The following is a 24,408-nucleotide window of genomic DNA, read 5'->3' on the forward strand; positions in this document are numbered from 1 at the left end:
ATTCATAAACACTTAAGAGGTTTGGGGGGGGGAGTTACTACAACTACTAAAATGTTACGCTCCATCAGTGTCACAAAGATTTCTAGCTACGATTTTACAAATTTACACTCTAAAGCCAGATTTTGGGTCACTGTCCTATTCACACCTGAAGTACAGCATGAAGTAAAAAAAAAGACGCAGGCATTCTTTCAGATTTTAGATAATTCTTTGTAAGTAGCTTACAGTGGAAAACACAATGTGGAGACCAGATACTGAGAAACCCCTTGCTACAAGAAGGATGTTGAGGCTCTGGAGCATGTCCAGAGAAGAGCAACAAAGCTGGTGAAGAAGCTGGAGATCAAGTCTTACGAGGGGCAACTGAGACAGCTGGGGTTGTTTAGCCTTGAGAAGAGGAGGCTGAGGGGAGACCTCATTGCTCTCTACAACTACCTGAAAGGAGGTTATAGAGAGGAGGGAGCTGGCCTCTTCTCACAGGTGACAGGACAAGGGGGAATGGCCTCAAGCTGCACCAGGGGAGGTTCAGACTGAATATCAGGAAAATATTTTTCACAGAAAAGGTCATTGGGCACTGGAACAGGCTGCCCAGGGAGCTGGTTGAGTCACCATCGCAGGAGGTATTTAAAATACGAGTGGACAGGGTGCTCAGGGACATGGTTTAGTGTTTGATAGGAATGGTTGGACTCGATGATCCTGTGGATCTTTTCCAGCCTTGTGATTCTATGATTCTGTGAACAACCCAGAATCGTCAAATGCATTGCGAGATACGGTTATCTTTTGGCACTGTAGGGGAACCAGGAGGGAAAGTCTGGAATGACTACTGCAAAATTTTTCATCCCAAATTACAAGGTTGTGCATGGGTGTGAGTAATCCCTATGTTCATCTCAGTCATCAGGAAGCTTGTGCACTCCATTCCCCTGTGGTGCTTTTCAGAGTACCCAGAGCTTTACACGCTTTGGAGTTTTGCTTATGAAGCAGGTGCGTGTTCTGCTGGTATGACTGTTCTGAGGAGCAGTCAGGTGGCTTTCTGTGCATAGCCCAGAGGAAGCATCCTGCAGAGACGGCTAGCGCAGAAATGTGGCAGAGAGGAGGGAATTGGCTGGAACACACATTGCCAGATTGATAAGCTTCTACTGTGAAATATAAAAAAAAAAAACACGCACACAAAAAAAAACCTGGGGTGTGGCTTAACTCCAATGTTTCCCAGCAGCAAAAAGCACCCCCTAGAATCTGTCCAAACTAGATACAGTCACTCCTTCACTGGGCACACAGGGAAAGATGCATGTTCTTGATGGAAAGTGTTATTCTGATAGGGCTTTTCTGGCTCTGTTTAACTCTGTTTGCCATGGAAAACCAGCATCAGTCAGATAACTAAGGCCTGTAGGTTAATTAAGGAAGCATTGGTCCTGATGTTTGCAGCTTCAGAAGAGCTTTGCCCTCTACTCTCCCTCCTTTGTATGTCTCATACTGAAAGGATGTGAGATATAAAACCAATCTTGTTGAAATTGGTTGGAGCTTTTCCATTAGCTTAAACACGGCAGGCTGTCACTGAGGATGGTGTCTCAGAGAGGAGACGTATGCCTTTTCATGTGTTGTGAGAGCTCATCAACATTTGCTCACATGTTTCAGAATGATTAATAGTTTATTCTGTATATCGCTCATGCTTTGCTTGCAAGTCTACCCGTACATAACCTTGAGTGGTGGTTATGGGTCATTTTAATTGATCAGCATAGATACCTGCTGATCTTCAGAGACACTGAAGTTTATGGTTGCTATCTGTGATGACCAAAGAAACCAAAATGACCTTCTAGGTCTATTTTCCATCTGAAGCTTTGACAGTCCGTCAAAACACATTCTTGATTTGTTAAGTGGACACACAAGCACATTGAACAGCAAGTACAAGAGGCTTAAGTTGGAAAAGGCAACCTCTACATGGTAATTGTTTAGTAAAATAAATCCTTTGCCTGATGTGTCTTGTAAGTAGGTGAATTGTAAGTATGCTGTAGAAGTAGTAATGAGTAGCCCTGCTCATTTGTATTAGCTGAAAATAAACTGACCTTATGCATTTGGAGAGACCTTGGATGGTTAGCTTTTTTAAAAAAACACTTGTGTGAGTGAAGCTGCCCAGCAACTAATTCACAGTATTCCAGCAGGGTATCCAAAATAATGGGGTGAACAGCATTCTAAAGATGCTGATTTCTGCCCTTTGTCTATTAAGGGAGCCCACAGCAATGGTAGCAGGTTTAGATTTTAGATGTGAAATTTGCAAGCACAGAATCTTCAAAGCTTCCAGGAAGTACAGAGGCATGTAGAATGTGTTCTGCAAAGCACGAGCAAAACCAAGGAGGTTGACTGCTAGTGCAACAATCTCGACAATATCTGCACATCTCAATGCTGAGTATGGGAATAGCAGAGACTCTGCTTGTAGCTTGCAGTCAAAAAAGACTTGTTAATAATTCATTATTGTTTTAGCTTGCTCTGTATATGTATGTTGGTTCTTAGTGTCTTTTTTTTTGCTTCTGCTCTTTCTAGTCTACTTCAGTGTTTTGCTCTGTTTGGATTGTCACATTTCCTTGTAGCTTCCATTACTGTAAGTTTGGGAGGCACTTAGCAATGCACTGAAACCAATTATAATACAGGTATTATGCACTGAAACTGTGATCCTAAATCTCATGGAATGTTTTAAAAACGTTTTACGTTGTTTTCTCATCTGTTACCTTCGCTATCTGAGAGCATCTAATTTGTAAACCAAAGGGTTGATGAAGAGTTAATATTGCTGCTGTTAACATGATACGCTATTAATATTATATGCAGTTAATATAGCTGGAATCCCCAAGTAAGCCAGCAGCACTAGGCCTGGACAATTTAATCTTATTAATGAAAGATTATTATATCTTCTTAATATGTAAATTGAGGTAATAACGTATTTTGACTTTTAATGAAAACATCCATTAAACTGCAAAGTTTCATCAAATGATTAGTGAGGAATTAAGGGTCATCACAATTTAATTTTGAAATAAAATAAATTATAAAATAAAGACTGCTTGATTAGTATTTTCCCTAAAGCAGAACTACATATTATATACATTTGAAGTTGACCTGAGAGTGTCTATAATCCTTTTTGTGAATTGAGAGTAAAACTGGACATTTTAGTTACAGCGATTACTGAGAATAATCAATGGAGTTCATGGGATCTCATTGCACAGCAGTTAATTCTGCAGGCAAAAATAGTGTGTTACTGTAAGGATGCTATTTTTTTTAATTCATATTTTATGTGATATATTCTAAGTGAACTGGGGCCCTGAAGAACTTTTATATTTTGCAGGATATAAAGATGGGGATTGAAGTGAGATAGTCAGTAGAACTGCAGGGATTTTTGTAGAAATTGCCAGCCTTGATTTATCTTTTTAATGTTTGGATTTGCCAAATCATAATTAAAGAAAAACTGTCATGAAAAAGTTCATAGATCTATGGTTTTTTTTCTCTTTTTAATTCTTCTGAGGAACAAACTCAGAATATGAAGGTTCTGTGAAGCAGAAGCTCTTGTACCTGCACAGCTGAGGTGGGCATCTCTGCAGGGACCCAGAACTGCCAGGAGGGGTATAAAGGAAATGAACCTCTGCAGAATGCTCTGTGCCTGCGTCCTTCTGCCAGTTTGAGTTCAGTCTGCTGAATCTTGTTGCTACTACCTTAGAGTCTCAAGAATGCCGTTCAACAACATTAGCTTCTAGACTAAATGTCTTGGTTTGGGTTTTTTGTGTTGAGGAGATCACCTCAGAATAGCCCTTTTCTTACACCTGCTAGAGCTTACTTAAAAGAATAGCCTCCTGAATTACTTGGGCAATAAAAAGAACATTAATAGTAACCTCTAGGTTCTATACTTTAGTGTGCAATACAGGATCGTGTGTCTTTTTGTTTTCAAAATTATTATATTCAATGCATGTCAGAAATTTTGGTGCACGTATTTAAGTATGCTAAGGAATTTTAGAATCTGATTATGTCTGATTGTTTTCTTGCTAACAAATCTTTTTACTATGTTTTCTGTGGCTTTGTTTTTCTTTTCAACCCTCTCCAGAATGGGTAGCTTGTGTGAGGTCCAACTTCCTGGTTTTGTGCTATCTGCACGACGTGAAGAATATCCTGCAACTTCATGATCTGGCTACTGGTGCACATCTCAAGACTTTCCCCCTAGAGGTTGGCAGTATTGTGGGATATAGTGGTCAAAAGAAGGATACAGAAATATTCTATCAGTTTACTTCCTTTTTATCTCCAGGTAAGATTATTTTTTCCCTTTGTTATTGTTCCTTTCCCTGGGAATGATATCTTTCTCATTTTCCTTTGTTTAATTGTTATTAGGTATGTCTAAGATGCAGATAAAACTGCTTCCCCCCATGTAGTGAGTAGTGATTGCGTGCTTTAAAATGCACCAGTATTTGATCCGTAAGGCCTAAATATTATGCCTACTAATATTCGAGAAACCTGCATTGAGAAGTTACTGGACTGCCTTATACTAGAGATGGAATTGTAGCATTCTTACCGCTTTTGCTTCATACATACATTTAAAAATTCTGTCAAAGACAATTGCCAGTGTACTTAGGTTAACCTAGATCTTCCTACTTTACTAATAAAAATCAATGTAATTTGCATTCATATTAAGTTGCGATTTTTTTTAATAATGAGAAACAAATGAACATACTGGTGTTTTAATACCTACAACAAAAGCGATAGTGAACATATATATGAAATAATTAATTAAGCACTTCTGAAACCATAGTTGCTGACACCATGAAAATAATTTTTGCTATTCCCTGTAGAATATGGTTATCCCTGCTCTCCATTCCAGTCAGATGCTTAAGTGAGCACTCTAGTAGTTTGTATTTATTTGGCACCCAGCAAAAGAGTGCAGGTCCCAATATTACTATGGTTTTGGATATTAACTGCCATGCCACTAAAAATAAAGTAGAACAAAAGATGCAGTACCAGGAGTTCAATTGCCTGTTACTGTAATATTAGGTTGATTGACTCCTGAAATGCAGTTTATGACTATGGTTATGCTTCATCATGTGGTTTCCTAATATGCAGCTATTCTGCCTGCTCTCTGTGTGATGTTTGCCAATATATTATTGAGCTTGGGCAACTCTGCCTGTGACCACCTGATGTGCTTTCCTTTGTGCTTTTGCATCACTTTCTGATCCTATTTTTTAAGGGAAATTCAGCTTTAATGCTTGTTTATACCTGTCACCCTGCACTAGGGTTGCTAGTCACTTTGTGACAAATGAAGAAAAAAAATTCCCAACAGGTTATAGTCATCCTACTTTTATTCCCCCCATTAATTCGTCATTACAGAAAGAGGCACTATCAGTTATTAGAAAAGGTGGATTTCATCTGTGTTCCTTTGCCAATTTGTGTCCCTGATTTTCCACAGTCTATAAAAGTGATTTAATGAGGCAATTCCCTGTATCAGATATAGTTCCTCATTATTTCACATTTCAATATATTTTTAATAGCTGTAGCCTCTGTAATAATTAATTCTGTTTCCTCAATGTATCTAAAATATACACAGTACAGCAGTATTTCAATCAAGTCTTATCCACCTTGGTTAATTTTATTACATTGAGGATCACTAGAGAGGGCTTGTTCCCTTAACTTTTAGTGTTCTTTTCCCTAATATACGTCTAAAATTTCAGAGACCTGCTTGTTATAAAGGAGAAAAACAAACAATAATTAACACTGAGGTTACTTTTCTGTACTGTGTGTATCTGTAATATAACCACAAATATTAAGATTTTGTATTATGTTAACCAGTGTGTAGACGTGGTAGTCACCCTCTATGGCACACGCTCAAATGTTATTAGTGTTGAATGACAGGAAATGGGATTTATAAATAGCAAAATTCTTTTTGGCCAATTACACATCTGTGTAATGTCCAGATTGCTGCAGTCTCTGTGATTTTGCCTCTGCTGCAAACTACAAGTTTTACGCTGCTTATAGACATAAGTGTTCTCATGTGCACAATCCTTTGGAAATCATAGGTACAATACAAGCAAGTGAAGTTGCCTTCAGACCTGCAGGATCAGGGTGTAAAACAAGTAGACATGATCAAATTAATTTTAGTCCCATGGGTAACCTGTGCTAGTCTGCCACAATTTCAAGTGAATGCTTAGCTCTTTCTGTTATCTGAGGGTCTCTGTGAGTTCGAAATATTTTGTCACAAAGATAAAAATATCGACCCAAGTGAAATTCTTGATACATTTTTTTCTCAGTCTGGTGGCTCCAGAGGAGGTGTTTTAAAACTGACTTTATGCTTCTTTCTTCCAACATTATCGATCTCAATAAGTGCTATGAAATAAGTTCATGAAAACAAATATTTTTTTCCATTTTACTTAACTCATTTTGAATACCTGCCTTTATATGGAGAGTGATAATTCTTTCTGTACAGAAAGCCTTTGCACCCTTCTCGGATGAAGTGCATGTATGTACGTGTTGTGTTATATTATATGTTAATTGAAAGAATGTGTCTTGAGCTTCTGTTTTTCACCCTGCTGAGTTACCTTTGCCTTTCATTATTCCATCACAGTGCCTCAATCAGCATCCTTTTAATGATGAACGTGCACTAAGCTGACAACCTGCACTCTGTTTTAGGTATTATATATCACTGTGACCTGACCAAAGAGGAACTGGAGCCGAGAGTTTTCCGGGAGGTGACTGTGAAAGGGTTTGATCCTTCAGTTTATCAGACAATTCAGGTAATAAACATGAATTTTGCTGTCTTGCTGTAATCACTTATGCAAGAGTTTAACGAAATTGCACTTGACCAAAGGTGCAAGTTCTTTGATTAGCTCCTGAGTTGCAGGTCTGTGTGCACTCTGAAGGAATTCCACCAAGTCCTGTTAGAGAGATTGGAATATGCCACTGCAAGAAACGGGGAAGACTCAGTCCTCTGTCACCTTACATTACAAGGCAATATATTCCCTAATTTTCCCCATGTTATGGTATTCTTTGATATTTGTTTTAACATGAGATTACTGCCTTTCCATGTTTATATATTTCTTCTACCAGGTCAACTTGTGTCAAGGCTTAAGAGGCAGTGGAGAAAAAGAGGAAACTTGGAATAGCTGGTCATCTTCTCAGCACTTCCACAGTATGCTAGAGCCCACTGTGGGGCATGGCTACAGTAGATAAAATGCTTTGGTCCCGATTACTCTTCTATAAAAATAGTGATGATTTTTGCCACAGATTCATATTGTGGATCTCTATTAAGACCTCAAGAAGAAATAGAGAGGAAAGAAGGAAATGCATTGATCCATCTGTTGATGGCATCAAATATGAGATCTGCCATAGAACTATTAAAGGTCTTAACCATGGTTCTTTGGAAAGAAAGCAGGAAAATATCTAGTGATGGGAATAGAAAAATCATGTTCATTCACACTGTGTAAGAATTTCTATTCTGTCCACCTTTCCAAGAACGCCATGGTATATAATGTATTCATTAATGCATCAGTGCAGTTACACTTGGAGCTACTCACTTTGATTTTTGTAAGAGGAGGGTTAGACCCTTAGCTTGCAGTGCTGGAGCAACTATATCAAGGAGCAAAAGATAAAAGCAATTTAAAACACATCCATATTCAGGACAGGGACCCTTTCGTTCTATTTGTACGCTACCCTGTACCGTAAGATCTGGCTCTGTGGGATGTTTCTTCAGTACTTAATAAGTAGTAGGTTAGCACTGCGTTAATACTCTTGTTTTAGCTGTTTCCCAAGGTTCTGATGCTTAGGATTCCATGAATAAAGAATTAAAAGACAAATGTATTTGTCCTACATAACATGGTTTCACAAAAAATAAGTGTCGTCAGATATACCTGCTGCCTCTTGGGAGAGCAAGCTTGCGTGGATCATTTGTAAAGCCACTGAATGCTCAGATTTCGTAAGAGGGGTTTTGCCTTGATGAAGAAAAGGATCCTGGATTTAAAAATTTGCACAACTGTAGTTAAAATTACAGACATAGATCATCTGCAGACTGGTTCCGTCAGAAGTGAGCACAGAGAGAAATGAGTGAGGTATTTCCTAGCAAGGTCTAATGCCATTCAGTAAATTCCTGAGGAATCTAGAGAATAAAATCTTTGCTGATGAAATATTTGAAGTCAATAAAGACTGTCAGATAACTAAGTAAGAAGTACAGCAAGTTACTGATTTATGATGATGTGAACTGCTTGTTAAAAGGTTCCAGTATAGAATCATAGAATAACCAGGTTGGAAGAGACCCACCGGATCGTCGAGTCCAACCATTCCTATCAAACACTAAACCATGCCCCTTAGCACCTTGTCCACCCGTGCCTTAAACACCTCCGGGGAAGGTGACTCAACCACCTCCCTGGGCAGCCTGTTCCAGTGCCCAATGACCCTTTCTGTGAAGAATTTTTTCCTAATGTCCAGCCTAAATCTCCCCTGGCGGAGCTTGAGGCCATTCCTTCTCGTCCTGCCCCCTGTCACTTGGGAGAAGAAGCCATCACCCTCCTCTCTACAACCTCCTTTCAGGTAGTTGTAGAGAGCAATGAGGTCTCCCCTCAGCCTCCTCTTCTCCAGGCTAAACAACCCCAACTCTCTCAGCTGTTCCTCATAAGGCCTGTTCTCCAGCTTCTTCACCAGCTTTGTTGCTCTTCTCTGGACTCGCTCCAGAGCCTCAACATCCTTGTTGTGGTGAGGGGCCCAGAACTGAACACAGTATTCGAGGAGCGGTCTCACCAGTGCCAAGTACAGAGGGAGAATAACCTCCCTGGACCTGCTGGTCACGCCGTTTCTGATCCAAGCCAAGATGCCATTGGCCTTCTTGGCCACCTGGGCACACTGCTGGATCATGTTCAGTCGGCTGTCAACCAACACCCCCAGGTCCCTCTCCTCCAGGCAGCTTTCTAGACAGACTTCTCCTAGTCTGTAGCACTGCATAGGGTTGTTGTGCCCCAAGTGCAGGACCCAGCATTTGGCCTTGTTAAACCTCATGCCTTTGGACTTAGCCCAGCGGTCCAGCTTGTTCAGATCCCTTTGCAGAGCCTCCCGACCCTCCAGCAGATCAACACTTCCACCCAGCTTAGTGTCGTCTGCAAACTTGCTAAGGGAGCACTCAATGCCTTCATCCAGGTCATTGATAAAGACATTGAACAGGTCTGGACCCAGCACTGAGCCCTGGGGAGCCCCACTTGTCACTGGCCTCCAGCTGGATTTCACACCATTTCCCACCACTCTCTGGGCCCGGCCAGCCAACCAGTTTTCCACCCAGGAGAGTGTGCGCCTGTCCAGGCCAGAGGCTGACAGTTTCCGAAGCAGAATGCTGTGAGAAATTGTGTCAAAGGCTTTACTGAAGTCCAGGAAGACCACATCCACAGCCTTTCCCTCATCCAAGAGTCTAGTCACTTTGTCATAGAAGGCGATCAGGTTAGTTTGGCAAGACCTGCCCATGTTGACTGGGCCTGATCACCCGGTTCTCTTGCATGTGCTTCATGATAGCACTCAAGATCACCTGTTCCATGACTTTCCCTGGCACTGAGGTCAGACTGACAGGCCTGTAGTTTCCTGGGTCCTCCCTGCAACCCTTCTTGTAGATGGGCACAACATCAGCCAGCCTCCAGTCCAGTGGAACTTCCCCAGTCTTCCAGGACTGTTGGAAGATGATGGAAAGGGGTTTGGCTAGCACATCCGCCAGCTCCTTCAATACCCTTGGGTGAATCCCATCCGGCCCCATAGACTTGTGGGTGTCTAGTCAGGCTAGCAAGGCTCTGACCACCTCCTCTTGGATCATGGGAGCCTCATTTTGCTCCTCTAGCTCCTGGGTTTGTACACAGATGGAACGACTTTCTTTACAATTAAAGACTGAGTCAAAGAAGGCATTAAGTACCTCAGCCTTTTCCTCATCCCCTGTCACTGTTGCTCCTTCTGCGTCCAATAGGGACTGTATGGTCTCCCTAGTCCTCCTTTTATTATTTATATATTTATAGAAGGATTTTTTGTTATCTTTCACAGACTTGGCTAATCTGATTTCTAGTTGAGCCTTAGCCCTTCTGATTTTTTCTCTACACAATCTCACTTCCCTCCTGTAGTCCACCCAAAAGGCCTGTCCACTCTTCCAGAGCCCATAAACATTTCTCTTCTTCTTGATATTACTCAAGATCTCTCTGTTCAACCAAGCTGGTTTTCTCCCCTGCCGGCTTTTTTTCCGGACCATGGGGATGGCTTTCTCCTGAGCTGCTAGGATTTCCTTTTTGAAGAGCTCCCAGCCCTCATGGGCTCCCTTGCCCTTAAGTACTGTCCCCCATGAGACTTTGCCAACAAGCCTTCTGAAGAGTTCAAAGTCTGCCCTCTGGAAATTTAATGCTACTGTCTGGAAATTTAATGCTACTGTCAATGTGTATGACAATATTCATTTCAGTATAGCCAAATGAGAGTAAGAAATCTGGGAACCAGGAAGGGATTTATCCTACTTCAAAATCTTAAATCAGGTAGGTTGTGTCAGCTGGTCTACCAGAGCTCTCTTTGTACTCCATGGAAGGCCATAAGCTGCATCTACAGTAACAAGCAGCGTGGCACAATAATCGCAGGAGTGAAATGGCTTGTGCTGAGAATCCAGTGTCCATTTTGAGAGTTTTGCTTTGGACTGGCCGTAGTCAGTCCTGTGAATTGAATTTCCATTATCACTTGAAGTACTCTCAGTGCACTCCTGAAGTATCTGCTACTTAAGTCTCGTCCAGAAGGAATCCGGTCTGCAGACATGGAAACCTCCCTGCTGTGGGAACCAAGAGTGGTGGGGAGATTTGTTTTAGAACCACAGTTTTGTTTCGAACTGAAATGCTGTTGTAGGTGCACTAAAGGCTCAGACAGGTATCTCAGTTTAGTAGCATGGAAACTCCTTTGTGAGTGCCTATTCCTTGCATGTAAGTTAAGGCATGTAAGTTTAAGGCTTATAAAATTAAAAGAAATTACCTACAATTTAAAGAAGAAATATTGAAGGATGGTTTAATTATTTTGTATGTAGGATCTTGTATCTGTAGCATAAGAGTAACAGTGGAATAGAGGACTTTTTTTCTGTAGACAAAGGTATAAAAAGATTCAGTGCCTAATGTGGAACTTGAATAAGCTTAGTCTGGAAAAGGTGAAGTGACCTAGAAGATAGAGTTAAGCAACAGTGTGACAGCATGGCTTGGAGTCTTTGAAAGGAGATAAGATATTTTTCTTAATCTCTTATTTTTAATTTTACCTCTGGCACTACACAGGGGAGATTCTTGATAAGCATGCAGTAGTGTCTGTGCATGAGGTGGTTATAAATAGGTCCATATTTTTTTCTCTGCATCTCCAGACAGAAATAAGAGTGTTGTAAAGGACAGTTCGCTGGAAATGTTCTCACAAAGAATATGTTTTTACTGCTTCACTCAGATTTATTAAGAGACTTCTGAGGGTAACTTCAGGGCATAGTGAGCTGAAACAGAGAAAAAAAGCAGCAATGTTTTCAGTAAAGAACTTGGTACAATTATAATACCGTCAGCAAACTCAGAAGTATAATAATGGAACACAAATACCCCTGTAATTAAAACGAGTTTAGAAGGGGTTGCCATAAATTAGAAATAACGTATTTTTCTAGTAAATCAAATTTAATTAAATAATTGCCTGGAAAAGCTAAATCTCATTTTACATTTAAATCAATTACATGCTAAATTAAGGTAAAGTAGAACAGTAATACACATAATTTAAAGGAGGAAGAATGCTGTTGCTATGCCCTTGGAAGCCTCCACTCTGTAAATTACTGGCAGTGCTTCACTACTCAGCTGTAACGGGGTGGAAGTTTCTGGTTTTCTCCTTACTCACTCCTGCTCACTACCAGCTCTAGGGAGATGTGGCCTGTGCAGTTACTCTGGGATCTGTGATTATAAAGAGCGCTCTTGGCTGACCACTCATCCAGTTTTGTCTTCTATCAACACATCATCCCAGTGTGGCAACATCTTCAAATTACTTTCCCATGTCATTCAGATTCATGGAGAAATCTCAACAGAGCTGTGAAACAGGCTGTTTGTCAGGGCCAGGGCTGGTACTGCCTGGTCATCTTTGTAGTAACTTAGCCTGCCAATGTTACACCCTTCTGCCAGGCTCCAGTCCTCATTTCTCTTTGTGGGGTCCCACTTGGAGCCTTAATGGTGCTTCTCCTTGGCGGAGGGAAGGCAGGTGGCACCTTATCAAAGCAATTTATAAATGGCTGTCAGCCTAGATGAGAGCTTTGCGTAGCCATTGCAAAACTCAGGCAACACTGCAGGGAATTGTGGAAGAAACTCAAAATAAAAAATGCAAGAAATATACAGAGAATAGGCAAAAATTGCTGATTACAGGACATGAACAACACTGCAAAATGTTTCATTATTTTTATTTTCATCAGAGTAAAGAAAAACATTGCTGTCTCTGTCCTGATCCATGTCCTTAATGAAACACAGATTTCCTGCCAAGGTTCTTCCTTTATTTTCATGTATCTGAAGAAATACCTACTAAGACTAGCAGTCCTCCTAGCTTTGTGTGTGTAGCATATATGAAATTTTAATGAGTTGTTGGCCTTCAGCAATCTTTGAGCATAACTGAGTTGAGAAGATTTATACTGAAGTATAAGGTGTCATGTGTATCTGAAACCTAAATTAATGGCAGTTGAAAATGCCGCAGTGCCTGCTTTTTTGCTCTTTTGGATCCACTTTACAGTATTTCATAGATGCTGTGTAGATCAGTGATAAAGTTTACTACACTAAGTAAGTTTATGATAGAGCTGCTGCTTTATAGTACCTGGGGTTAAATTCTTACCTTTTGGCAGCCCAAAGTAAGAACAAATTAACCAACTTATCTTGCAATCAAGGGAGAGCTGTGTCATCGTACCTGACATTTACACCAGAGTAAGAGCGTGCCTGTACATTGTTGACTCTATATGACACCCTGCAGGTACATAGTCTAACATACTCTGCAGTAGCTTGTGCATGTGCCCTTACCTTGAAAGGCTCTGTGTGACCTTCATGAAAAAGTCAGACTGTTTAAAATACTTGCCACACATCAAAAATTTATTCTGCCTACTCTTGTTATAATAAATGAAATATTGTGTTAATAACTTTCCCTCTGCCAAACACTTCTTGAAATTTGTCTTTGCCTCCCTGGATGCTTCTACCCGTCATAATGACAGACTTTTTCAGGAAATAGCCTGGAGTGGGTTTTACGGGACAAAAAAACACTTTTGCAGGAGCTTAGAAATGGCACTTGCCTAAGCTGTTCACTGTATAAATAGCTCAATTGCTGCTTTAAACAAAAAGCTTTTGTCTTCACAAAGTGTGCAACTAAGTTATTATATGCCTGTCCATATTAACACCTCACAGTGACACTTAATCATAGATAAATAGTCTTCTGGCCTGGCTCACAGCTTACCTACTTCTAGGCTGATATGCAGGATTATAAGTGTTGAAATTCCAACAATAAAAATGCTGTTTGGCTCCTTTTGCCATTCTTTGAATACTTTCCATTACTGCCCTTGAAATAGTTGGAGATGAACCAGAAATAGATGTTGCTATTGACAGGTCCTTCTCTGCCAGGCAGCTTTCCAGCCAGTTTTCTCCAAGCCTGTAGCATTGCATGGGGTTGTTGTGACCCAAGTGCCAAACCTGACACTTAGCTTTGTTCATCCTCGTACAGTTGTCATTGGCCCATTGCTCCAGCCTGTCCAGATCCCTCTGGAGTGCCTTCTTTCCCTCAAGCAGATCAACACTCCCACTGAACTTGGTATCATCTGCAAACTTACTGAAAGTGTATTCAATCCTCTCATCCAGATCATTGATAAAGATATAAGTCTATGGGACCTGATGAGATGCATCCCAGAGTCCTGAGGGAATTGGCAGATGTGGTTGCCAAGCCACTCTCCATGATATTTGAAAAGTCATGGCAACTGGGAAAAGTCCCTAATGACTGGAAGAAGGGTAACATTGTGCCCATTTTTAAAAAGGGCAGAAAAGGCGACCCTGAGAACTACTGACCTGTCAGCCTCACCTCTGTGCTTGGGAAGATCACGGAACAGATCTTCCTAGAAGCTGTGCTACAGCACATGGAGGATATGGAAGTGATTAATGGCAGCCAGCACGGCTTCACCAGGGGCAAATGCTGTATGACCAACCTAATGGCTTTCTATGATGGGGTAACCGCAGCAGTGGACATGGGTAAACCAACAGATGTGATCTATCTAGACTTCTATAAAGCCTTTGACACAGTCCCTCACAACATCCTCCTCTCTAAACTGGAGAGATATGAATTTGATGGGTGGATGGTCGTATTCAGAATGTGGTGTCCCTCAGAGGTCCATACTGGGACCAGTGCTGTTTAATATCTTCATCAGTGATATTGACAGCGAGATTGAGCGCATCCTCAGCAAGTTTGCAGATTCCATCTGAGGACAGGCTGAGAGAGTTGGGGTTGTTCAGCCTGGAGAAGAGAAGGCTCCAAGGAGATATTATAGTGACTTTCCAATACCTGAAAGAGACCTACAAGAAAGCTGGAGAAGGACTATTCATAAAAGCTTGTGGTGATAGGATGAGGGGGAACAGATATAAACTGGAGAGGGGCAGATTTACATGAGACATTAGGAAGAATTTCTTCACTATGAGAGTGGTAAGACACTGGCACGGGTTGCCCAGGGAAGCTGTGGCTGCCCCATCCCTGCGGGTGTTCAAGGCCAGGTTGGATTTGGCCTTGTGTAACCTGATCTATTGGGATATCTCTGCCCATGGCAGCGGGGTGGAACTAGATGATCTTTAAGATCCACTCCAATCCTAACTATTCTATGAGTCTATGGTACTAAATGAAACTGTCCCCACACTGAGTTGTGAGAAACACCACTTGCTCAGTCTTTCACCCCCATTGTCGAGCCCTTACAGCACTGATTTCAAGTTATGAGACACTGATAGGGAAAATTTGTCTACAGTCATTCTGATTCCTAGCAGAACTTCACATCGTACAGTTTGGCACAGCAGTTAATCTCTGTTTCAGGAAAATACAGTGCTGAGAGAAGATGAGTCAAGCTTGAGGTTGATTGGCAGAGTTGTGCAAGTAACTTGTGCACAGCACCTGCCTGTGCTATTGCTGGTAGTGTCATTCCATGAGCATCGGATTCCCTCATTAAAATAAAAAGTAACAGAGGTCAGCAGAGGAAAGGAGCGTCCTGTGAAAGCTGTAGGAAGCTCAACGTGCTTAGCAGTGCAACAACTGCTGTTATCTCTGTGGTTTTTTAGTGTGGATATAGAGATGGTCTTACTGTTTTTTCTTTCCCTTACCTAAGTATTTATGAATAGGTCACTGGAGTTTAGAGAGAAATTCAATAGTTCCTGATTTATCTCTGTTGAGAAAAAGCACTCATACCAAAGAAGAGGCATGTGCTCTTTACGTTGATTCTGAGCAGAGACAAGGAATTCTCCCCTTTTCAAGGGAATAAGTTGTTTTGGAATCCTTTTCTTCCCCCTTCTGGTAATTCAGCGCAGCCGAAAGGGGATTCATTTTTGAGGATCTAGACTTTGTTGCTTCTAACAGTATTTGAGATTTGAATCCAGCCTCACTCTCATGTGATGGCAGGGTAGAATCAATACTTGGGGGGAAACAAGTTAGTTACTGGGTTTTGTTTCTGTTTTATTCCTTTTACTTCCTTGTGGTTCCATATGGCAGTGAGGAAGAAATTGAAGAAATATTTGGGGGTGGGGAACAGAATGTGAAGAAGTGCACCAGTTTTAGTGCTTGCCACAGTGTGACAGACACCTGCCCTCTTGCAGGGAGGAAATGAGCTTGGAGTTGCTTCCGTCAGAGCTCCAAGGAGGAAGATCGAAGTCTTCAGCTCTGCCAGTATTTGGCAGTAACAGTAGTTTTGCTGCCTGGACAACAGTCTTATCCTGGAGGACGTCAACAAAATCACAGTGACAACTGTGTCAGTATTGGCTGTCTCCTGATGTGAATTTAGCATCTTACACCTTTGACGTGTGGTTGTTCTGAATACCAGTTTAATCTGCCGTTACCTCTTCTAATTGCATGTCACTGAAGAAACACTAACTGCAAACATAGTCCTCTAGTTTTAAGACCCTGCATTTCCTGAAAGCCAAGAGATTTTATATTACATATATTACATATTTGCAGCCATGGTGCAGTCCATTTTAAGGGGGGAAACTTGTTGGTATGAAGGACTTTACGTCTAGAAGTGTGTCAAGTAAAGGATTTCCCATAATGGCCTTACATGCTCTTGAACTTCTAAACCCTTATACTTGAGCAGATGAGTAGCAGTTGGCTCTACGCCCATTATTTTTAAGCAGCCCCACCCAATGTCCTTCATATAATTCACACCAGTAATTCTGGCAGACCATGACACTGCTTAAGTGTCTAGAGTATGAATCAATCTCCATATTCCAAGAGGATGAAGTGATAGGATTTTGCATTGCTTTCTTCACTGATCCAGTTCAAATTTTGTTTTAAGATCTAAACGTCTGGGGTTGCTTTATCCCTTTCTTACATTTCACAGAGTATTGCTGCGCAATTTAGGATGTTGAGAGCTTTTGCTCAGCAGAAAGCAGAACAATGAAAACGTGGTTTGGGATGGAGATCGAGTACAGAACTGCTCTTAGGAAGAATTAGCACAATACCAGACCACACAGTGCGGAGGGATAATACAAGAAATGCCGCTCTCTGTGTTCATTTGTATTGTCATATAGACTTTGTGATTCGGTAGTTCTAAGCTTTTAATATTAGATTGTTCCTTTTTCTACTAAGCGTGCAGGAAATGGAAAAGTGTCTTAAGAGAGTCTGTAGAACCTTCATACGCATGATATTAAAAAAACATTCATTTAAGTCTCCAAGTGATTGCTTAGTAGTTTAACTAAAATTCATTGTGAAATACACTTCTTATGCCTTACTCAGTAGAAGTAGCTTGTAGTGGTTTGTTTTCCACTTTTCTAGTGAATGATGTTGGCTGATGTACTTGATTCCAAGCTACATTCTGTGCTCCATTTCATTCTCAGAATTTCTTAAAATACAGCGTGAAATAACATGGGTTAAAATGGAATTATAATAATTGAACATAGTGTGAAGAATCTGTTTTCACACACAGGAGCTTTAAACAAGAACTTAAAAGACTGTTTCTGCCTTCCATGTCTTAAATGACTGTGTTATTAATTGTGAATGAAAAATAGTTTTTATTTTTACTATGAATGCCTAATACATTTTACCATCAGGTTCGTGTCATTCGCTCAGACACCTTAAATGATCTTGTGTTTTTAAGCTTTCAGGAATCGCAGTAGGTAGATTCTTTGCTGATATAGACAGATTAAAATGATAATATTTTTGCAGTGAAAGTGCTAGTTTATTGTCCTCTTTCTAAGCAAACCACTGAAGATTTTTCCCTTCTGTTTTTTCTCCAGCTTTCACATCCACTGCTGTGATTAATCTCACCCCCAGTAATTAACCACAAACACGTTACTATTTTAATTAACTCCCTTACTCACAAGATAAGTCGGAATTCTATTTAAAGATTCTCAGTGGGAATCTTGTTTCAACTTCTCTTCTCCCTTTTGTATTAGCGTATCAGTGTTATTTCTCAAAGGTAGTGAGTATTATTAGCTTCATTCTACAGGAGCAGAAACATTCAGTCCATGGTTGCACGTTGATGGGGTGTTGCGCTGCGGACGTTTTGATGATTTGCTATTCTAATGGCAGTGACTTGCTACTCCTCTTTTTGCTGATCCTCAGAGATGGATATTCAGATGTAGTTTGAAAACTTAATCAAGCAAGTCTTGCACAAGTGGCCATTCATAGAACCTCAGCATCAATAAAAAAGCCCCCACTCTTGTTATCTTTAATAGTATTAAATACTGACAAAATTCTGTCTTTTGATCAGTACAGTGTTTATGTGTCTCATGTAGGGCAGATTGAATTCCGTCATTGGTGGAGGATCAAACACAAAGGATGCTTCCACAAAAAACCTGCTCCGAAGCTTGTTTGTGGCTGTTCAATACTTGCTTAGACCAGTCATAAAATTGGAATATTCAGCACACTAAGGACTGCATGTATAAGCCTCTACTGAAAGAAAGACATGGTAGCTACCACTTTTCTGTGCCCCATTCTTGAGGCTAAATGTCAAACTTTGGCGTGCCAGCATTGTTCAGAATGAGAGCACTCCTCTGCAAGTGTGGGAATTTTCCTCTCCATCTGCCCTCCCATTACTTTGCCTTGTGGAGCCTTCCCAGGGGGGACATTAAATTGTGACAATAGTGCTGCATTGAGGACAGATCACTCTGGGACCACAGTCATTGGTTTTATTGACACAGTTGGCAAAAGATCATGAGATGATTTCAGTTGTCAGTCACCACTGGTGTGGGCCAGCATTCAAGCCATTGGTCTGGCAGAGAATTCCTTTACCACACCACTGAGACAACCAGACTCTTTTGGTTGTCTTTTTCAGTACTGTGCCAAGCATTGTCATGTAAGTCTGTTGAGTAGTCACTAAGTTTCCAAAGAAGGGGACTTTAATTTGGTAAAAGTTATGCGCACAGGTATGTATCTGTGTCTGCCATGGAATGTTTTTCAAATACATGAAGATTTGCAGAACAATAGTAATTACAGTAGCTGACTTGTTAGTGAAGCCCATGCTACCTGAGAGTAAAATATTGTGCATTCTGTTTATAGGTGTTTACACATTTTAACCATTTTCTGAAATTTAACTAGTACAAATTCTCAATAGAAGCGGTGAGGTTTTTTAATGTATCTCTATTCTCACCAGTTGTTCCTGTGAATTTTATATGTGTAAGCTGGTAACTAGTTTATGCAATATTTTATTAGGCTTGGCATACAGCTGATACAAAGAGGTTTAAGGTAGTACAATAGCCTATAGAGAACAAAGTAGAAAGTTTTTACTCCTTTAGTCACTTGTGTTCTTGCAGCACTTAGGAGTTTTAGTCATGGACAACGTTCACCAGTGTGTTAGATGGCATACAAATTTAGGCCGTTGCAGGGCCCTTACCAACCAAAGCTTGAAAGCAAGGCAGAGAAATAAATTGTACATTTGGAAGATTAATAATTATACATATGCATTAACTACATACAGGAGACAAAAGTTATATTTGGTAGTATTTAAAACAAATGAAAAATGCAGATAAACTTGTAATATATATTACAGGAACTCAATAAGATTCTACTTACTCTCCCCACCCGGGGCCAAAACTGCTTGATGGTTTAGGATTGTTGTTGTTGTTAATTAAATTTCAGCACTGTGATGGAAAACATAATAGAATTGAGAGTGGTCAATATTAATGGAAAACAGCAATTTGAAATGCTGGTGAGATCTTACATAGACTTGATTCAGATTTAGTGTAAGTTGTTCATAACCTGAGAGCCCCTGCAAAGTACATGAGGCTGTGTGGCCACTGCTTGGAGCAGACTGCAATTCTAAGAAAAAAAGGCAAACAAATGATAGCATATGTTGTCAACTAAAGCTCCATTCTTGCTTTCACTGTGAATGTGAAACCTTAAAAAAGATGTATATTAACCAAGATGGTCGTGTAATAGTTACGAGGAGTTCAGTTTGTACTGAGAAAATAATTTTTACTAAATAGAAATCAAGGGGGTTTGGAAAACCTTTCAAAGGTTTGTCTTTTATTAGTGTTCTGTGACACAGTCAAACTTATTAATAATATGTTGGAAGCCAGATGCTTTCAAGTGCGTAGTCTCCATTTATACCAAACAGAAAATATTACACTAATACCATGTAAGACAGAGCTTAGAAAACTACTTAGAATCATAGAATAAAATCATAGAATAACCAGGTTCAAGAGACCCACCGGATCATCGAGTCCAACCATTTCTATCAAACACTAAACCATGCCCCTTAGCACCTTGTCCACCTGTGCCTTAAACACCTCCAGGGAGGTGGCCTTCTTAGTCAATAGCTTTGTATCTAGGCAAGCCTGGGTTTTTTCTTTCTTTTGTTTTGTTGGGTTTTTTTTTCCTGAAGTTGTCATTTGTTGGTGAAGAAATAAGACAAACACCAAGTGCTTTGATGAATATCCAGAGCTTCAGTTGTCAGCTTGTCTATGTGGAACAGTCATCCGAGTGGGATTGTTCAGGAGACTTCTGTCTTGTCCCTCAGTATATACTAAGATCAGAAGTAGTAAAAATTTTAAAATTATGAAATGTTGGATTATCCTGAAGAATGTTTTTTCCAGGGAAAAGGAAGGGAGGTAGTAGTTCAGTTTCCACTCAGAAACAGTTATATATATATATCAATAATTATGTGAGTTTTTTTCTGTGGGTTTCTGTCTGCCTGTAATGCAGTACAAATTCATCAGTGTACAGTTTTATTAAGGGTAACCTAGTTAGGATCTTCATTTAGTGGTTGATTTGATTTTATCAGCATTGCCCAGAGGTACTGATAGAATATCATCTTTACTTAGATTAATTATTTCTGCTCTGTCCTTGAGACATCTCCCAGGAAATTTATGGGACAAGGGAAGCCTCCTAGAAATACCATTATTATTCATAGTAACTAGTTTTTCGACTGCATAGATGAATGATATAAAAAAATAGATGGTTTCCTTAGTTCTGGCTTGCTCACAGACAGGGAGAAATTGATACATATATTCTCCCTGACAGCTCCCTGAACGGCTTGCTTTTCAGCCAAGTGGTCAATTATTTTTGAAAGTAATAGTGCACAGTGATCATCGCTAACAGCTGAAAATAAACAAGATAAATAAAAGCTTCAAAGCATAATGGTAGAATGCCTAAAATCAGGGAATCTTACCAATAGGTGTATTATGCTTTTAAAAAAAAAAGTTCCTCTTTTGTCGTTCATTTTTCTACTCCTTGTTCCAACAGTATAATGTGGATGCATGAGCACGCTTGTTATTGTTCCTGTTATGAAGCACCTTAAAGTCTTGGTTGACATCTGTCTGGAAATTATACCATCAAGTGAAATTTTTGCTGGTTTGTTTTGTACTAGTTTCGGTTTGAGTTTTTTCCCTAAGTATTGTTACAACTGTGTCACAAAAACTCATTCTTGTAATTCTCTTGTACTTCTTGCTACTCGCTGGGTGCTTTTTCTTCGTTGTGCAATGAGTACTGCTAATCTGAAAACAATAGATGAGCCTGGAGTAATGTCTCCACAGCAAGGAGGTGGTCACCAAGACACAACTCTTCAAATCAATAGCATCTGATCCTTGGAATTATTTCCTTCTAAGCTAGCCTCCAAATTATTTTCTAGGACTACAGTTTACCCTTGACCATTCTCAAGGGACTTATTTTTTTCTGCTGCTGCCGCTTTGGGGTTTTGTTTTAATCATATACAGGCACAAGTTGATAACTTAATTTCAAGCTTATATGTCAGAAATTAAATTATTTGTACCTATAATTCGAGTGAGAAACCACAAATAGAAATGCTTCACAATAATTTAAAGTGACTGGTTTATTTCACTAAGTTGTTCAGAATAAATATTCACAGGATAAGTGATCTGAGACTGATTTTGAAACACACATTGTCCGGTGTAGTTGATTTCTCTTTCTTTTCAAACCAAAAAGTAGGAATGAAGAGTACCAGTTGTTTTTTCAATATTGTACTGGCCACGTGCAGAATTTTTGTAGGTGGTTAGTGATTTATAGCGTCTCTCTGGTTTTGAGTAGCCAACTTGACGTCTATAAACACGATATGAGTCATAGAATCACCAGGTTGGAAGAGACCCACCAGATCATTGAGTCCAACCATTCCCATCAAACACTAAACCATGCCCCTCAGCGCCTCGTCCACCCGTGCCTTAAACACCTTCAGGGAAGGTGAATCAACCACCTCCCTGGGCAGCCTGTTCCAGTGCCCAATGACCCTTTCTGTGAAAAAGAAAAATTTTTTCATAATGTTCAGCCTAAACCTCCCCTGGCGGAGCTTGAGGCCATTCCCTCTCGTCCTGTCCCCTGTCACTTGGGAGAAGAGGCCAGCACCCTCCTCTCCACAACCTCCTTTCAGGTAGTTGTAGAGATCAATGAGTCTCCAGTGAAGAGAGAGCAAACTGCTCTGAAATTGTACAACTATAGAAAGTAATAAATAAAGTTTCTTGGCAGTGTAAGTGGACTATCTAGGTCTTCTTGGGGCTTTGACACAAGCTGGACTCTCAACATCACCAGTGTCAAGTTTAAATTTGTTCTGTGTGAGAATTTTTGGGTACAGGTTTACAGGTGAAAGTTGAGCACTTGGAATCACATAGGTGTCCCTGTCTTAAGGAATAAAAACAACTGGGATTTTGTCATCTTTTTGAAGCTCATAAAAGCTCAACAGGAGGGCTGTGTTGAGATAATCATGCAAGTTTTGAGCAAGGTGGAGTCAGAAACAGAAAAACTGAATTAGTCAGTTACTGTTTGAGTGAATATATGTCTTCCTTAGCATACTGGATTAGATATGTGCACCTATCACAGTGTAAAAGCCTAAATAAGAGTAGTTGTTGTGGGGCAGCTTGCATAAGGTAATGTTCTGCCCTTGCAAACCCCATGGTAAGTTGCCTCTACATTTTTATTCTCACAGTGTTTATCATCACAACTTGAACTGATCTCCACTGTGGTAAAAACAAGTGGTGTTTTCTTTCTAATTCCTCTACCTTTTTAAAGTGAGTTGTCTTCTGTCAGAGCAGTTTTCACAATGAAGTAAAGCTTGATTTAATGAAAAGAAATTGCACGAGCCAGCAGCTGTTATGTTTTTATTTATAACAGTGTGCTACTTCTGTTCAGACAGCCCGTTATTTATCATATGCTATACTTCTTCGTAGTAATATATTTCTTGAATGTGTAAGCACAGAGGTAATTCAAGAAAAAGACTAATTTTGTCTGAGGGGCTCTTCAATTTTTAACGTGACTAGAATGTATATTTAACTCAGATGGTAAATGTTAACCTCTCTGATATCTATCTGTCTCTATACTGTGCACTAAGTTTTCTTTAAGGCAAATTGATGAAAGAGAAGTAATAACTGTAAGTGGCAAGTGCTAATTATTCTGCTGCGGGAAGCTCTGACACTGAAAGGGGCAGAGGATAAACATTTAGAGGGGAGATGAAATCTTTCAGGCTGCACAAATGGAGCAGTGGGGTCTCATTGGATCACATTTACCACTAAGGCTTTATGTAGAGGGAATGCTGCCTTTTAACTAATCTAGAAAAGTGTGATTTAAAAGCCATTTCTGCCGTACCAGTCCTGCAGGATTTCTGAACTTTCAGCTGTATTTTTTGCTTGCCTTTCTCTGTATCCTCCTACCACCCTACGAGATACTTCCCCGCAGTCATTTACAGCTAGGCAACCAAACTTACTTAGAAGGAATTCCTTCTAAAAGACCACCTTCTGGCACTTTGCCTCTGACAGCACGAGGCTGCTTTTTGTCCCGGTAGGTGGGTGGTGGAACAATTTCTTCTAAAAGGTTTCCTGATTATTTTCATAATACTTTTGCAGATGTCTGTAGTGGCTGTTCTTTCTGGGCTTTACCTGCTTGAATTTTTACTGTACTGAGTTACTTTGGCCCCTGTCCAGTTCTGTATTAAGCAAGCTTTGCAACCCACACTGAATTGCTTTGAAGCTAATTTAAAAGGCTTTAAGAAGATTGATGAGGATTCCCCTCTGAAGAAAGGAAACCTGGGATCACATGGATTTGCTGTGTAGAGTGGTAATAGTTTTCTTCTCCTGGCTTCTGGTTCATCCTGTATACAAGAATACAAAGACTGCTGGTTAGCAAGAGCTACTCTTACAGGTAGCTTGTGATGTGATATATAGTCTCTAGTCCCAGATTAGTATCAGGTTTTCTTGTAAGGTCAGAAGTGATGAGGGATTGAATGAGACGTGAGGAGGAGTGTGCATAGCAGCACACAATTCTCTTTGAATCAATGAAATTTCTGCCCTGGCATCTCAAGGAGAGGATTTCTCCCTGTCTGCCAGTGTTCATACTTGCTGATGTGAAGGCAAGAGTCTTAATGACTTGCCTTTCTGAAGCAATAAGTAGCAGCTGTTAGTCAGAGGTGTTGCTGTGCAGTATTGTGCAACTTCAGGCACCAATAACTGTACCTAAATACAGGTTTGAACACCCTGATGCCACTGTCTTTGTAAAAAAAGCCTTCTCCAAAGACTGCTCCCTTAAATTGGGGGAGGATTTTTAAACTGATGAGCCTTTCAAAAGCATTTGTGATGTTTGGGAAAACGTGCATGACATTAAGTAGTTGCATATGAATTGCTTATGCTTTTCTTCCCCAAATCTCAAGCCACAAATGTTGGTGTAAGTGTGATGAGAAATCTTCATTTCACACAAAATGAAGGAAATAATTTATGTGAAACTGGATGCTTGAAATGCAGTTCCAGGAAATAAAAACTGAATTAG

The 24,408-nt window shown here is 40.2% G+C and overlaps 1 protein-coding gene across 1 annotated transcript in view; it reads left to right on the forward strand.

Annotated features, from left to right (window-relative positions):
* Positions 1–24,408, forward strand: part of LOC138717587 (prolyl endopeptidase-like) — a 105,960-nt gene that overhangs the window by 60,512 nt on the left and 21,040 nt on the right. Inside the window, exons 9-10 of the mRNA XM_069851116.1 lie at positions 4,073–4,270; positions 6,640–6,743. Of these exons, the coding sequence (XP_069707217.1) occupies positions 4,073–4,270; positions 6,640–6,743 (302 nt within the window). The remainder of the gene's footprint in view (positions 1–4,072; positions 4,271–6,639; positions 6,744–24,408) is intronic.

This window comes from Phaenicophaeus curvirostris, chromosome 2 (assembly GCF_032191515.1).
Source record: "Phaenicophaeus curvirostris isolate KB17595 chromosome 2, BPBGC_Pcur_1.0, whole genome shotgun sequence".
NCBI lineage: Eukaryota > Metazoa > Chordata > Aves > Cuculiformes > Cuculidae > Phaenicophaeus > Phaenicophaeus curvirostris.